Source organism: Danio rerio, chromosome 20 (genome assembly GCF_052040795.2).
Source record: "Danio rerio strain M-AB ecotype USA chromosome 20, GRCz13ab, whole genome shotgun sequence".
Classification (NCBI taxonomy): Eukaryota; Metazoa; Chordata; class Actinopteri; order Cypriniformes; family Danionidae; genus Danio; species Danio rerio.
This window is the reverse complement of record NC_141040.1, coordinates 30,179,897-30,196,267: the sequence shown is the minus strand read 5'-3', so window position 1 is coordinate 30,196,267 and position 16,371 is coordinate 30,179,897. Positions and strand designations below refer to the sequence as shown.

At 35.6% G+C, this 16,371-nt stretch overlaps 1 protein-coding gene across 2 annotated transcripts in view; it reads right to left on the bottom strand.

The window, feature by feature from the left end:
• syne1a (spectrin repeat containing, nuclear envelope 1a) overlaps nt 1–16,371 on the bottom strand; it is a 238,807-nt gene that overhangs the window by 79,609 nt on the left and 142,827 nt on the right. For both annotated transcript variants that reach the window (XM_087298227.2, XM_087298228.1), the window contains 11 exons: nt 15,183–15,365; nt 13,767–13,910; nt 9,780–9,935; nt 8,326–8,490; nt 7,824–7,996; nt 7,527–7,680; nt 6,885–7,028; nt 5,716–5,880; nt 4,834–5,151; nt 4,598–4,753; nt 3,043–3,213 (listed from right to left, as the gene is read on the bottom strand). In XM_087298227.2, coding sequence (XP_087154353.1) covers nt 3,043–3,213; nt 4,598–4,753; nt 4,834–5,151; nt 5,716–5,880; nt 6,885–7,028; nt 7,527–7,680; nt 7,824–7,996; nt 8,326–8,490; nt 9,780–9,935; nt 13,767–13,910; nt 15,183–15,365 — 1,929 coding nt within the window. The remainder of the gene's footprint in view (nt 1–3,042; nt 3,214–4,597; nt 4,754–4,833; nt 5,152–5,715; nt 5,881–6,884; nt 7,029–7,526; nt 7,681–7,823; nt 7,997–8,325; nt 8,491–9,779; nt 9,936–13,766; nt 13,911–15,182; nt 15,366–16,371) is intronic.

The window sequence follows — 16,371 nt, the reverse complement described above, 5'->3', positions numbered from 1 at the left end:
AAGCCATTTCACAGTTGGTAAAATACGTGTTCGCTAAATTTATTGGACAGCCAAGGCCATAACTATATTCTGAACATTGTAGAAAACCCTTTTTACAAGGTAAAAATAAATAAATAACTGAATGCAGACAGAAATTTTAGACATAATTTTAAATTATTAGCCAAACTTTTTTACTAATCGATACAATACATTACTCCATTATTGTTTTGCATGCCTAATATGTTGAAAATGAAAAGGAAAGACATGAACATTATGAACACAAGAAACACAAACTTCACATTATGAAGTTTAAAAAAGAGTAAGAGAAGACAGGAAATTTAAATATTAATTTAAAATGAAATGCAAAGTTATTGATGCAGAGAGGTGTAGGACACAAGGATAATTGGGTCGAAAAAAAATGATCTTGAAAAACACACTTAATTGGTTGCTTATTAATTCACCAAAATATGCTTCCTAGGGTTAATATTAACACTGGCCAAGTGTCAAATTAGTGGGGTTTTAAATTAGATAGCTTATATTGACTAACAACCCCTGAGAATGTGATATGGTGTAACAGCACTAGAATCTGTTAATGTGAGCAGATCATGATAACGGTATTTAGATATTCTAGTCATAATTTTGAATGATGTAAATAGAAGAAATTCACACATTTACTATTATGTATTTGTCTAATATGGAGAAAATGAAATAGTATAACATTCTGTATAACATTCAGTATAACATTCTGTTGGAGATTGTTATGAAAAAATAAAAAATGAAACAGAAGACATTTTAATTTTAAATTATTAGCTACTTATATTTTATAAAGCATGCAATCACATCACATATTGACTATTATTTACATGCCCATCATGCTCACATTCAGTTAGGAATTATACCTATCATTATTACATTAAGTCGGGAATAACACTAATCGTGTAAACAACACCATATTTTCCATTCAAAGCGGTGAAATGTTGAATACAAAAATTTTCATAACTGAATTTTATGTTCAAAACAGTGATGTTGTTTACCAACACTGAAAATGTTCTAAAATGACATATTTCCATCTTTCCTTACCTTCTTTTAAAATTAAACTGATGCTTTGAGGTGACATTTGTCATAAACTCCGCCTACTTTGATATGATTGGCCATCTCTGACTGTGCTATTGATGAGCACTGTTAGACGGCTGAGGCAGACCAGCCTAAAAATAGAGTGTGTGACCACAAATAATATCTCCGTGTGATTTGGCAATTAGCGTCTGAGAGGTGTTGTTAATCTCGACCTGGATTAAATGAGCCAAATGAGGTTATGTTTACGTGCATGTGTGTTATGTGATGTTAAAGCGGCAAGGGCATAGCATCAATTACAGAGTGTGTGCCAGCAGGTTCCACAGACAGACGCTCCTTCATCTCTGCTTTCACAGTGGGGGAGTGTGAAGTGGCTGTGTGAGTGTGTGCACGGAGAGTGCGATCGCGCTAAAGCTTTCTTTTTGCTTTGTGTAGTAGACATATTGATCATATCCTTAAGAAGACAAAGAGACTCGTACTTGTGCACACTCACTGGCTCTTTCCATCTCAAATATGAGCGCTAAACTGTGCCAGGCCCACTGAGAGTCCCCAGTCTGTGGTGTGTCTGTAATTTTATCAGGCCAAATCAATAGCAGTTTAACCACAGGATAAAAAGCGGTGACCGTTTCAACTGTTCATCCGATCCTTCAACTATAGAAGGGAAAAATAAAATTGTACTAGCAACTCATGTTGTGCATGTATATTTAAAGCATTTATTTTTACATCCTAGCACTTTATAGACATAAATTACAGTTATATTTTCATTCAAACCATAATCTATCTATCTACCTACACATCCATCCATCCATCCATCCATCCATCCAATCAACCCTCCCATCCACTGATCCATCTATCCATCTATCTATCCATCCATTCATTTACCTATCCATCCATCCATCCATCCATCCATCCATCCATCCATCCATCCATCCATCCATCCATCCATGTACCTATCCATCCATCCATCCATCCATCCATCCATCCATCCATCCATCCATCCATCCATCCATCCATCCATCTATCTATCTATCTATCTATCCACCCATCCATACATCCATCCATCCACCCATGTACCTTTGCATTTTCATACAAACCAGAATCTATCTACCTATGCATGCATCCGTCCACCCACCCACCCATTAATTATAACTTATTTTTGCAATAAGGACTGCCAGAAAATAACTGCAATTGGGCATTTAACACATTTTTTCAAAGTGAAAATGAAAAGAGAAAATATAGAAATCAAATATTATACAAATTTATAAGAATACCTTTTTGTTCTATTTTTATTAATTATTTTTTCAAGACTTCTAGTGTCATTTTATTACTATTATTATTATTCAATTATTTGTATCATTCATTCATTCATTTTCTTGTCAACTTAGTCCCTTTATTAATTCGGGGTCGCCACAGCGGAATAAACCGCCTACTTATCCAGCAAGTTTTTACGCAGAGGATGACCTTCCAGCATCAACCCATCTCTGGGAAACATCCACACACACACACACACACACAATGGACAATTTAGCCTACCCAATTCACCTGTACCGCATGTCTTTGGACTGTGGGGGAAACCGGAGCACCCGGAGGAAACCCGCGCGAACGCAGGGAGAACATGCAAACTCCACACAGAAACGACATCTGAGCCGAGGTTCAACCCAGCGACCTTCTTCCTGTAAGGTGACAGCACTACCTACTGCGCCACTGCTTCGCCAATTATTTGTATTTATTTATTTATTTATTTATTAACAAAAAATTATATGAATAAAAAAGACAAAAGTATTTCAATTAATGCACGTCATTGACATACATATACATGTACACACACACACAAACACACAAACACAGACACACAAACAGAGACACAGACACACACACAAACACACACACACACACACATACATGTATATATGCACATCCCATCTAAAAAAATGACATAAACCTGCTGAGTATGCGAGTAATATTGGTGTTTTGTCACTTTTTTGTACATACCTCAAGCCTCTTCATCTTCTTTTCCATCGTAATGCGATCGAGAGCTTCTGTCCTTTCTGTAATGATTTTGAAATTCTTGCTTGCTGTGCTCAGCCAATCAGAGAAGGTCCTGAGAGCATTTTGAGCCTCTGTGATTTTCTGCATCTCTTCCTGGAGCTGTTTGAGGGTCTCCTGAATGACAGAAGGATAAATCAAAAGCCTCATTGTCAAGAAAGCTTGCAGTTCTGTCTCATCAGCTAGAAGTGTTTTGATTGATCCAAATGCTGCTCACTGTCTAGCGTTCACCACCGGGGGCTCGAGGCTAAGCTATTTTGCCGCATTCTTCATTTGACATACAGATCCTTCATGCACGTGGCACCAATTAGCGCTTTCTTTTGCACACACACCTTTTCTGCAGAGACGTAATAGCTCTTGACTGCAGCGCATGTGGCGGCCTGTTGTTTCGCACAGAATAATTACACACTCATTTCTGTGCCGCAGTGGTGTGTGTGTGTGTGTGTATGTGTGTGTGGGGTGGAAAAAATTGGGGAGAAATGAGAGGTGTTGCAGCAAGTGTTAAAAACAATTCTGCCAATGGTACAGAGGCGGCAGCACGGATTGATGGGCAAGATTGGATCCTATATTGTTTAATTACAAGGTAAAGGTCTCAGCGTGAGAGAGACATTGATTTTTCATGTCATAGCAGAGGGTCACAGGAGCTGCTTTAACAGGCTGGAAAGCTTCCAATGTTCAGACGGCTGAGAAATTAGACTCATCAGTGTGCTTTACCAGCATAAGAGAGAGAGGTGAGTCAATGACACCAGCTTCTAATAATAGAAAAGTCATTGTACAGACTGAATATCAACAAGAAATTCATATTTTAAAAAGCACTTGTCATTTGGCATGGACATACAGCATAAATATAATAGTAAGATTTTTAAAATAAATTTACATACTAGATTTTTCACAATAATCTGTGTTGTAACAACACAGTACAACTTCATGGCCAGTAAAAATACAGTTGTTTTTCCCCAATATCTCAAGCATTTAATTTTAATGTATTACTATTTTAGAATAAAACTATTTTAATTTATAATATTTTTTAATAAAAAATAAAATAAAAATAAAATAAAATACAGCATTAAAGTGAAATACTTAAAATAGAGATAAATATTAAATATTAAAATAAATATATAAATATTAAAATTATATAATGAATTAAACAATATTTTTTTACATTTTCAGCTTAGATTTATTATAATTTTAACAATTTTTTATTTAATAATAATAGTTTAATATTTTTCTCTAACATTTATGTTTTATCAGATTTATTTAAAAAGTCGATATTTTATTAAATCCAGAGGAAACAGACTGAGAAGACCAACAGACCTTTGTGTCTGCTGTCATATTGCAAGACTGTAATAAAAATTAAAGGCTTGCAACATTAGTATAAATGTCAGTGCCAAAATGTGTTGACATGTCAACCTATACATATAATTTGAGGAAAATTCCAACACCATGTGTAAAAGCATAATCATAAATAATGATTATTTTTAGCATAAAAATTGTGACTTGCCTGTATCTGCAGGAGAAGGGCATGGTAGCGAGCAGTGAGCTGAGTAACCCTGGTACTGATCCGACCACTGACATGAGCGTCTTCCACAACCTGTTGAGCTAGAGTACTCAGACCTTCTACCTCAGCCTGGCGACAAGCAGCTTCAGTTTGCCACCGCTGAACAGACCATACCACAAATGTTACAACCATACACAGCAGTTCTGTTACAACCAGACATAAATCTCAACTTAATTCACCTTCAGATGCTGCAGCTGTGTCTCTTTTGCGGTGACATCAGAGCGACGGTGGCTCCTAACTTTAACTTTGAGCTCCATGTCCACCAGCCACTGGTCTAAGCTTTGAAATAACCCTTCCAGCTGCTGAACCCTTGCGAGGGCCTGCTCTACTTGAACTTTGGTCTCAGCAAGTCGGTCCTGGTACCCCTGCCATTCAGTCTTTGCTGTTTCAAGGGCCCGATCCTCAATTTGAGGAGCCCCCCAGGGAATGACTCTTTCACGACTGGAAAGAACTGAGCTGAGCAAGTTGTGACCCTTTGGGCAGTGAGACTGGAGCATCTGGAGATGTTATTAGACAGAGGTAGAAGCAAAGATGGGGTGGGGCATAACATTCGTTGCTTACAAGAAATAACAATGTTTCATTTAAGACCTTTTTAATATCCCTTTGAATTAAATGTGCTATATATAGAGTACTGTATATCACAATGTTGTGCTGCATCACAATTCACATAATTTTCATCCTAAATAATATTAAAAAATGTTCCAAATCCTAATATGAATTGAAATTGAAATATTGAAATTAATAAATTGAAATGAATATTTCAAAGTTACCCAGATGGTCCACTATTTCCAATGTAAATTCAAAGTGCAGATGCATGGATACTCTAATGGCTAAATTTGTCATTATTAATAACTTCTATTGATATTAATATTTTTACAAAAATTAGAAAAATCTTTTTTTTAAATTAAGTTTTAGAAGTAGTTACATGGATATCTGAAGACCCATTAAAAAAGATCAGGAAAATAATATGTATATGACTTCTTAAGGATTAAAACTTCTAATCTTTTTTAGACTGTTTAGAAACCCCTATATAAAGCAGAAAATGTGATGCTTCTATTTACCTGCAGCTCTTTTAAAGTGTCCTCTAGTGCATTTACGTCTTCATCCAGGGGTGAGAGAACAGCCAGATTGCTCTGCTCCTGCTCCAGCCAGTCTTCAAACATGTGCAGGCCTCGCTGGTACTCTTGGTGGAGCAAAACCAATTCTTCTGCCTTACTGACAGCAGCCTGAAACACCAGATTTTGAACAAAAAGTGTAATAATGCTCAGCATTTTTTCTCTGCTCGGTCGCAGAGATGTTTTCTGTATTTCAATATTTTATTAGTTTGTTTTCCTCATAGACTACTGTATATAGCTGTATCATTTAAATCATATTATTATTCATTTTTATTAAACTTAATAAACTAAAACTATAAATATTGTTATACAGCCAGCTAAAAAAAATGTTATTATATATTTGTTTTCATTAAAATGTTGTTTTATTTTCAAATAACAAAAATTTGAAGACAAACTGATTAGCTATCCTGTCAAATTTCTATTTAACAGAACAAGAAAAATATTAAGTATTATAATATTATTTAAATTATTTAATAATATTAAGTATTAATATTATAATAATTATAAGTATTACTAAGTAAGTAATACTAAATATTTCCTATGATATTTTTCTGCTGGAGAACTCTTATTTCTTTTAGTTTGGCTGGAAGGTGAAATTAAAAAAAATTGTCAACATTAAAAAGCCAATTTTATTACTCCCCTTCATTTTCCCCCGGAACCACTGTTGTTCAATGACTACTTTCCTAGTTAACCTAATAAACCTTGTTAAGCCCTTAAATTGCACTCCTTAATGAAAAAGATTCTTTATTAAATAACACTTGGGAAATATTTGGAAAAGAACAAACATTTCGAAGTAGCGCTAATAATTTTGCCTTTAACTATATATCTGTGTTTGTGTTAGTGTGTGCAGTGCTTCAGACGAGTGGGAGGTCACTGCTGAGCTCTTTGGCCACTATAACTGTTTCCATGGCAACAGCAACTTCTGCAGTTACTGAATGATCTTTTCAGAGTAATAGGCGATATAACACTTCACTGAGAATTTGGCTATTAAAAATATTTCCTCACTTGCAGAACTCAGCATGCACTATAACACTGCTATATCATGGACTCTGCCTATAGATTATCATGGAGCAATATAGTGGCTTCATTAAAGTAGTTATCATTGATGCCCATACCTTGGCTTTATCTTTGATGGTAGTGTATCTCTCGCTTAGTTTTTGGATCTCCTGTTGGGTGGCTGTATGTTCAGTCATGTTGGAACCCTTGGTAGAGATGGTCTCTAAAGGACTGGAGTGACTGAGAACTTCCTCATAGAGTAGCTGAGAACAACAGCGCAATCAATACTTAGATCTTACAATTTTTATTAAATTGCACATACAGCTAGAGGAAAATAACAGAATACTTAAAAAAAATCTTTGGACTAATGACTTTTTAAAAATAATATAATATTTATTTTGTAAATTATGATGCCATGTATTCCTAATTTAAATGAAGATTTTTTGCATAAAATACAAAAATGTGCTTTCAGACATGCTTATATACAATTTTAGACAACACTATACCAACGTATTAACTTCAGAAGAGATAAAAATCAATATTGGGTAAAATAACCAAAACATTTGCTGTAAAATGTTACATGAGGAAGACCCTTATAGAATAAAACAAATACTGTATAAACATTTTACTCTTGCCTAATAAATCCAGAGAAACTGAAACTCTTCTAATGGTCTCTTAATTTTTTCAAGAACTTACTTTTATACATAATCTGATTATCTGATAATCCAAAGACAAATAAACCAAACAAAAGAATAAATTACCTTGGCACGGCCTAGATTGGCAGTCTTGTCCCTCATTTCAGCATAGTGTTTGTCTGAGTTTCCGAGACTCTCTTCCACTCGCTCCATCCAGCACTCAAACTGACTGACATCCTCCTGGTAACTGGTCCAGTGTGACAAAGCTCCTTCCAGCTGGCTGTAAATGCACATAAACAAGACATCTATTACTTCTACACACACATCTACAGTATAGAGTAAAATATCTCAGGCAATGTTTATTGACTTCAGGTCAATAAGAGACTAAATGTACGCAGAGAGACTGGGGGAAAACTCTCTGACCTTTTGCACTGTATGGATGTAGATAAGAGCGACTCCCAGGAGTCTTTGAGGTCCTGGATCTGCTTGCGAACCACTGGTACTCCCTCAGCTGAGGTGTTTCTCTGGACAGACTCTCCTCTGGTGATCAGCATCTTCAGCTGAATTTCTTTGCCCTGACAAGCCGCCAGTAAAGCCTGGAATCAGTCAGAAATACGATTACACACCTAGGCCCAGTTTCACAGACAGGGCTTAGACTAGCCAGGATTAGGCCATAGTTCAATTAGGACATTTAAAATATTTTTAAACATGCTAAGAAAAAAGATTACTTGTGTGTATCTTGAGACAAAACAAATGCACTGATATATTTAAAAATCAATCAGTGCAATTTTATTTTAGTTTAAACAGCTCAGACTTACATTTTAGTTTAGGACAAGGCTTAAGCCTTGTCTGTGAAACCGGGGGCTAATGTCTACCAAAGAAAAAAAATCAACTGTAAAAGTGAACAGCAGAAATGGCAGTATACCTCGAGCTGGCCCATTCTGGTGATGAGCACAGTCTTGTCAGATGTGGGGCATCTGCAAGTTTTCAGGACCTGTTGAGATTCTGAAACCCAGTTTTGAAGTTCCTGAAGGCCTTGCGAGAAAAGCTGATGTTCCCCAACCACTCGCTCTACCCTTGACACCTTCTCCTACAGATTAGAAAAGACCACAGAGAACATCAGGAAAAGTTAAGCCTCCTTTCTTCGATAAGTGGTCATTTTAGGAATACATATACTGTATATACAAATTTGTTGGTACTCTTCAATTTTGTCCAGGCCAGTTTCATTAGTTTGCCTTTTTATTGGTTCTGTTGAACCACATTTGGAATTGATAATTACTTTTTGTTAGTTTAAAGTTATTTAAATTGACCATTTTAGATTTTTCTTTTTTCAGTGGAAGAGTACCAATAATTTTGTCCTGATCTGTATATATTTTTCAATACAGATGTATTTATTTATTGTTGCTAAAGTTGGAAATAGAATTTTGAGTTGCAATTTATGTTACAGTATTCTTAATAGAATGTAACTATCCATTTATCTACTGGGTAATATTAACTGATTATATGTATTTGCTATATGGTTATTATTAGAATGCAAGGTAACACTTTAGTTCAGTAACAATTCACAGGCTTATTTCCTGCCTATTATTAAGATATTAACTTTTTATTAACACTTATAAAGTATGGTCTTACTTTGCGTCCCTGATTCTACCCAATATCTAAACCCAACTACTGCCTTACTAACTATTAATAACCAGCTAATTATTAGTCTTTTGAGCTACAAATCTTAATTACTTGTTTGTTAACAGCGTAAATTGTGCATCAAAATTAAATGTGATCGAACACAGGTTAGTTTTAGAGTGAGGTGCATGTTATTATGCATACTTTTTAATTGTAATTATTACAGTAAGTACATGGAACGTGTAACAAAGATACCTTAAAATAAAGTGTTACCTATTTTTGCTTAACATTCTTTATTTTTCCATCAGTATAACCTTAGCAGATTAATAACAGTGTACCACACTGTTAATAACCTTTAATACTGTTAATAACAGTTAATAACCTTTAGTAAATATAAACAATAATGTACATTCTGCACGCATAATGTAGATCGTAAATGCATGACAACTAAATTCACTTTTATCTTTCTAAAGTGTCAATTGTTAAACTGTTTTATTTGAATATGTTTCAATAAAAGAGGATTAAGTTCTAAATTGTAAGATTTTAAATTGTAATTGTATTAGTTATTGGCGACAACATTAAAATAACATTATATTTGGTTTGAATTTTAATATATGTTCAACTCTAAGTAAATCATTATGCAGTGTGTTTTTTTATAAAGATATCAATAAAGAGCTTGTCTTCAGTCTCGGTCAGTGGTTATGACAGACGGTTACAGCACAGGACAGATGAGTTAAACAGACAGGTAGAGCAGATTACCTTAATCAAGTTGCTCAGGGCCAAGTAACAGGCAGCCAGCTGACAGACTCGATGCACAAAGCTCTTTCCAGCACCTTGACCATCCCAGAGCCCATGTGCTCGCCCTCTGAGTCCTGCCAGCTCTGATTCTCTGGAGCGCATCTCCTCCAGCAGCGTCTGAGGAGAGCCACAGGATAATAAACGCCATTGTTTCATGCCAGGGCTGCGTGATTTTCCTTTTCTGATTACTTTTTTAAATGAAGTGTTTTTGTTGTTTTAAATTGAGGAACGTTTTGAATGAAATCATCAACAAACATTACAATCAGACAGGTTGGCAAGAAAGTAATAGCAATAATTAAAAAATGTGCTTGCTGATTTATTAATTGCAAGTCATCAGCTATCGACACAGATTTGTTTTATGTTTTGGTTTTTTATTGTAATGCAATAGTGTGCAGCTTTTGCAAAGCTGCTTTGAAACAATAATGATTGTTTATTATTTAAATAATCCTAAAATAAGAGTTAAAAAACACACATACATATAAATCTAAATCCATATAATCTACTTTATAAAACATTTAATTTCTTTCACAGACAGATAGTTTCACTTAATAAGACCTCTATGCTTTATCACAAGCTACGGGTATCAACCTTGTTATTTTGTTTTATATAAAATTTTTAAGATATTTAACAAAAACAGTACAATACCAATAAAAAGAAGAAGAAAAATAGCACAGAATCATTGACATTATTGCTGACATTTTTACTGCGGGAACCTTGTTTTAACTTTATGTTTTTTTTACTCTTAAAGTGCTGGTCACCAATAGCCACATTTCCACTGTCGGACCAGTGCAAGCCAGGGCTTTTATTGGGCTGGGCTGTGCCAATAGCCCGGAAGCATGACCAGTGAGGCCGAAATCATGTTGCGTTTCCACTGTCGGGCTAGTAGCTCGCAGAGTGTCATGCAAACCCTCGTATCCCTCGAATCAAACATCACACAACCCTCCTAGTTCAGCGGAAATCAGGCAGGCAGATATAAAACCACAGAAATTCTCCAGTAATAACTCGATATAAATTGTATTTTATTACAATTTTCGTTTTGATAGACGCGGTCAACATTCAGGTCAACATTCAGCCCAAATGCTCCGGAGAGATCAAAAACATACAGACTTTTCCATAGACTATATGACACTTAATAGATAATTCCTCTTTATTTAAGAGAATAATTTAAGGATGCTGCATATTATTCGGTTATCTTAAGTAAAGGAGACCGTTAAGTGTTTCAGCTCAAGAGCAAGTAATAAAATATAGGCTATAGCATATATATCGATACGCTTAGCAGCTATCCACTAATAAAGCTCTATATTTACAATTGCATTTTTTAATATTACCACGCCTATAAAAACAAACATTTGTTTGAGGACATGCTGCAGGACTGGATGACAGAAAAGAAGGTAGTTTCTGATGGTTTCACTTACCCAAAATATGCTCTGTTTGCACGATTTGAATAATATTGTCGTTTCCAAATACTTAAGAAATTATATTTCAAAATAATATTTTACTCAGATAGACTTTTGTAAAATGAAAGTTTAAAATGGCTTGAAACAGATTAATTTATTTTTATTGTATATACCTAAATTGTTATAGCTTTTGTTTGTTTTATATTGGTTTATTTATTTAATGTGATTTTATTATATCTGATATTTGTAATTATTTAAATGATTTCAATATAGCTTAGGCTATTCTATCTAGATATAACATTGTTGTTGAGCCTACAAAAGTGGACACATAATTTGATAAGTTTTATGTCTTTCTGTAGTATTCACATATTGTATTATCCCCAAAAGAAAGAAAGAAAGAAAGAAAGAAAGAAAGAAAGAAAGAAAGAAAGAAAGAAAGAAAGAAAGAAAGAAACCCACTCGTGGCATCAATGGAGCTGTAAAGCAAGCGCTCATACGACCAGTATCTCACACACATGCATCTAAACGCGCACTTTTTATGCACAAACGCACCTTTAAAACTTGACAAAAACTCTCAACAGTTGTAACAGCAAAAAAAAGAACACTTCTAAATTGAAAACACTTTTGTTATTTTATACAACACATTTAGGCTACATTTGAAAGGGAAACATAAGGGGGATCATAAGCAAAAAGACCCCTAGCCTAGAAGGTGTTTTATAGAATAGCCTATCTTAAACAGACCAGCTCTATGCTTCTCTTTCCCTTATTTATTTATTTTTTTTGCCGCATGTACTCATGTGCGATCGGAAAACTAGTGTAATGGTGGCACGCCATCTTTACCAGACTCAGGCAAACACTGCCTCTCCTTACACTCTGCCTCGAAGCCCCAGCTGCCCCTCTTTGGTACAAGATATTCAGCGGGCGAAAAAGGCTGACCTTTGGCCCCGAGGAAGCCCCACTTTGGCCTGATCAGGCCCAGGAAGTGATACTGGAAATGCGACTGGCCCTAGCTCAAGCTGGCACGCTTGCTTTATGTGCAATAGTGGAAACGTGGCTATTGATTAAGCATTAAATTGCATTTTTATGAATAATCAAGGACTGCAGTTTCAGCTACAATCATCTTTAAAAGGAAAAGTTTTAAAATGCACATTTTTTCATCATTTACTCACACTCATGTGGCTCTAAACTTTTTCTACTGTTGAACACAAAACAAGATATTTTGAAGAATGTTGGGAAAAAGCAGCCATGACATCCACAAAAGAAACAAAAATACTATCGAAGTCAATGGCTTTTTTACGTCATCCCTCAGGAAAATCTTCCTTTGAGCTACAGTATGATAACAGAATTGACATGTCTTAGTGAACCATCCATTTACTTTTATACAGCAGAAAAAAAGCCACCTTGTTCTTTGATGACCTGATGTAAATTATCTGTAAATTTACAGTACAGTATGGCAAAGTACAGAAAATTTGCTTTACATTTACATTGTTGACCACTTTATGTGTTGCGCAGCATGAATCTTTGCTAATTGTAAATCATGTAGAAATGATGTTTCCAAGCTGACTGGTTAAAATCTTCCTAAATAGAGTAATATTTTCAACTCTTCAAAATCACTCAGTGAAAACACATGCACAGAGACGGACAAGTCACGTTCTCCAAACAGCAAAATAAACTTGTACCAAGTGCACTTAATACATCAGGGCACAAAAGACCACCACAAGCAAATTTCTTGCTTCTATTCTTGAGATGGAAAAAGAGCCGACTGTGAAATTGTCAGTTAGGCAGACACAGTTGATGATAATAGAGTCTATCATGTTGGGTGCACTCTGGGGATAAAGGGATTAAGAGGGAAAGTGGGTAAAAGCAGGGGAAGGGGAGATGGGAGGGGACGGATAATCACTCTGAGGACCTCCACACACTGTACAGATACACTGCTGGAAATGTAATTGCCAACAGAGCAGACAAAAGGACCCAGCAGGCAACAGAGCAATACAAAAACAGATGAAATATCTGGTGATAAGACAAAAATAGAAATGTTTATCTTTCCAACATCTGTTCTGTGTGCATATGATTGTACATTTGGAGTTTTGTTCTTCAAGTACAGATGAAAGGTGAATAATTAATTGCACGTCAGCTTAATCCTCAATAGTGTCAAAAAGCTTGACTCAGCAGAATCCTCACTGACAGACAGGCGTTTTTTTATTATCTCAGCGGACCCTAATTCTGATTAACTCGTTTAATTGAGGTTAAGTACTGCAAAATTCACTGACACAGTTAGTTGGTTTCATCTGATCATTTCATTATGCTGAAGCAGGTAGATTGTACTAGGAAGACATGTTGATAGAGAATGCTTTTTTATATACTCCAAATATTTAATACATAATCTGTTGATTATAAAGCAAATGCTCTCCTGTTAATGTGTTGCGTTACATCAATTTTTAAGGTACAGTCAGTGAAGACTGGAACCTCAACAGTAAAGACTGATTTCATTCTGGAAGAGTAAAGCTCTTATGAATAAGTAAGCAGAAGTCAATAAGATTGTCGGGTGTACCTGAAGTTTGGAGAGCTCGAGTCTTTTTGCAGGCAGGTCATGGAGACGAGCGCTGCTCTCCTGTACACTGATCTCAGTCCTGTTCAGCCAGTCTTGAAGAGGTTCAATGCTTGCCTCAAAGTCTTGCATCTGAGACTGTAAGACCTAAGAGCACATATGCACATTGAACAAATATGTAGGGCTTAACAAATAAATATATTAACTGATTAAAGAAAATAAATATTAATAGAAAGAGATGTTTTACTTATATATGAAAATTTGATACAGCAATAAATGTGATCATAGACCATAATAACTTTTAAAAGTCTTTGTTGTATACCTACTGTATATTTTAAATATAAAATAAAAATATAAAAATAAAACAAAAAAAAAATTCCTAATCTCTAAATCTAAACTAAATCTCAGCGAAAAAAAAAAATTAAACTACATTAAAATAAAAATCCTAAAATAAATAAATAAAATTATTTATTAAAAAATAATATATAAAATGATATACATAGTGCTAATTCTTTTATTTGCGTATTTTTTGCAGCATATGGCCATGCTTCTTACCTTGTATTTTTTTCTTAAACATACAGTATAGTGTAAACGCATGTTTATTAATAAGAAAACCAAAACAACCAAACAAAATAATTTTTTAATTAAACACATGACATCACATAATGTACGTATACAGTACTGTCCTATCTAGTATTGTGAAAAGGTAAAGCTGAAAATTTATGGGTAAATCGCCACTCAGCGGTCAAAGGCTGCTGGTGCACCTACTACCACAACGGCGACAGCGAGAATGACAGCAAAGGGAACATATTGAAGTGGTGACGTCTTTAAATATATATATATATATATATATATATATATATATATATATATATATATATATATATATATATATTCATTCATTCATTTTCTTGTCAGCTTAGTCCCTTTATTTATCCGGGGTCGTCACAGCGGAATTAACCGCCAACTCATCCAGCAAGTTTTTACAAGTGCTCGCTGCAGAGCCATTTGGGCGAGCTGAGCTCCAGCGAGGGGGAGCTTGAGCTTGAGCTCCACCTTTTTTGCACTTCTTCTACGAGTGATGTCACTGGGGGTAGGATTAGGGGTGGGGTTGGTGTACGCATTAAAACAGCTTACAGGAGGCAGAACGAGAGCTCATGCTCCCCCTCGCTGGAGCGCAGCTCTGCTCAAATGGCTCTGCAGCGAGCACCCTTTCAGTTTTTATGCAGCGGATACCCTTCCAGCAGCAAAATATATATAAATATATATATATATATATATATATATATATATATATATATATATATATATATATATATATATATATATATATTTATATATATATAAATATATATTATTTCGATTAATTATTCAAATTAAATACATTAAAAAAAAAAAAAAACTTGTTCCTATATCCACCTGTAATGCCGTTTCTCTCCTCTGTAAGCTGTCCATCAGGCTTTTCCAGTCATCTTTGGCTGTGTTTGCTTTGGTCCTGATGGCCTCCACCCTCTCAGCAGCCAGCACACTACTGAGCTGCTCTCCATACGTCAGGACAGCGCTTAATCTGGTCTGGCCCTGCTCCTTGTCACTCATGAACTCCTGCGGTGTGGAATGAGCAAGACGTCACCAATACAGACACAAGTAGACTATCACAGAGCAGAGGCCAGCAAGTGCAATGAGTCCCGTCCAGACACTGACAGGCACCCAGCGGGGATCTTCCACCATCTGCGAGGCGTGCACGTTACCTCTTTTTTTCCCCGACTTTCTCCACTCAAACGCTACAGATGCAATTATGTATGACCCCGAAGCATGTCTGCCGCCGTGTTGGTGGTTGAGGGCAGTTGGCCATGCGGAAACATTGTTCCACATTTGAAATGTATTTGATGGTAAATAAAAAATGAGCAGTGTTGTTTCCATCCTCCATTTCTCAGTAACCTTGTTCTGCTTCATATAACCCATGCTGCATCTCTGGCCATACATCTGTGCTGATCCTTGCCTTTTTTGACTGCTGATTCTGGAGGAAAAACCCGCAGTGTTCTGTCGAATGAATTTATGTATGGAGACAAATGCTAAAAAGAGCCTGAACTGGTTTCGCATCAGGACCCAGATATTTCATAGGACGTGAAGCGGTGACCCAGTGCAGTGCTAAAATTAGTGTACAAAATTGAATTTCAATGGTTTCATGCTCTGAACATCTCTTCTTTGCTCAAAACCCATCCACACTGATGTTAACACACATGGTTTACACTAATGGCAAGTGAATTGGCATTTATAGAAACAGATCAAGAAACAGATCAAATAAAAATTTACATTTGCTGTTAATTTACTCGGCCTCAGAGTTATACTGGTAGGTGATTTTTTTCCCTCAGCGTAACATTCTTTATTCATTTTCCTTCAGCTTAGTCCCTTTAGGGGTCACCACAGTGGAATGAACTGCCAACTTATCCAGCATATGTTTTACACAGCGGATGCCCTTCCAGCTGCAACCCAGGACTGGAAAACATCCATACAGACTCATTTACACATATACACTGCAGACAATTTCATTCATTCATTTTCTTTTCGGCTTAGTTCCTTTATTAATCAGGGTTCGCCACAGTGGAAT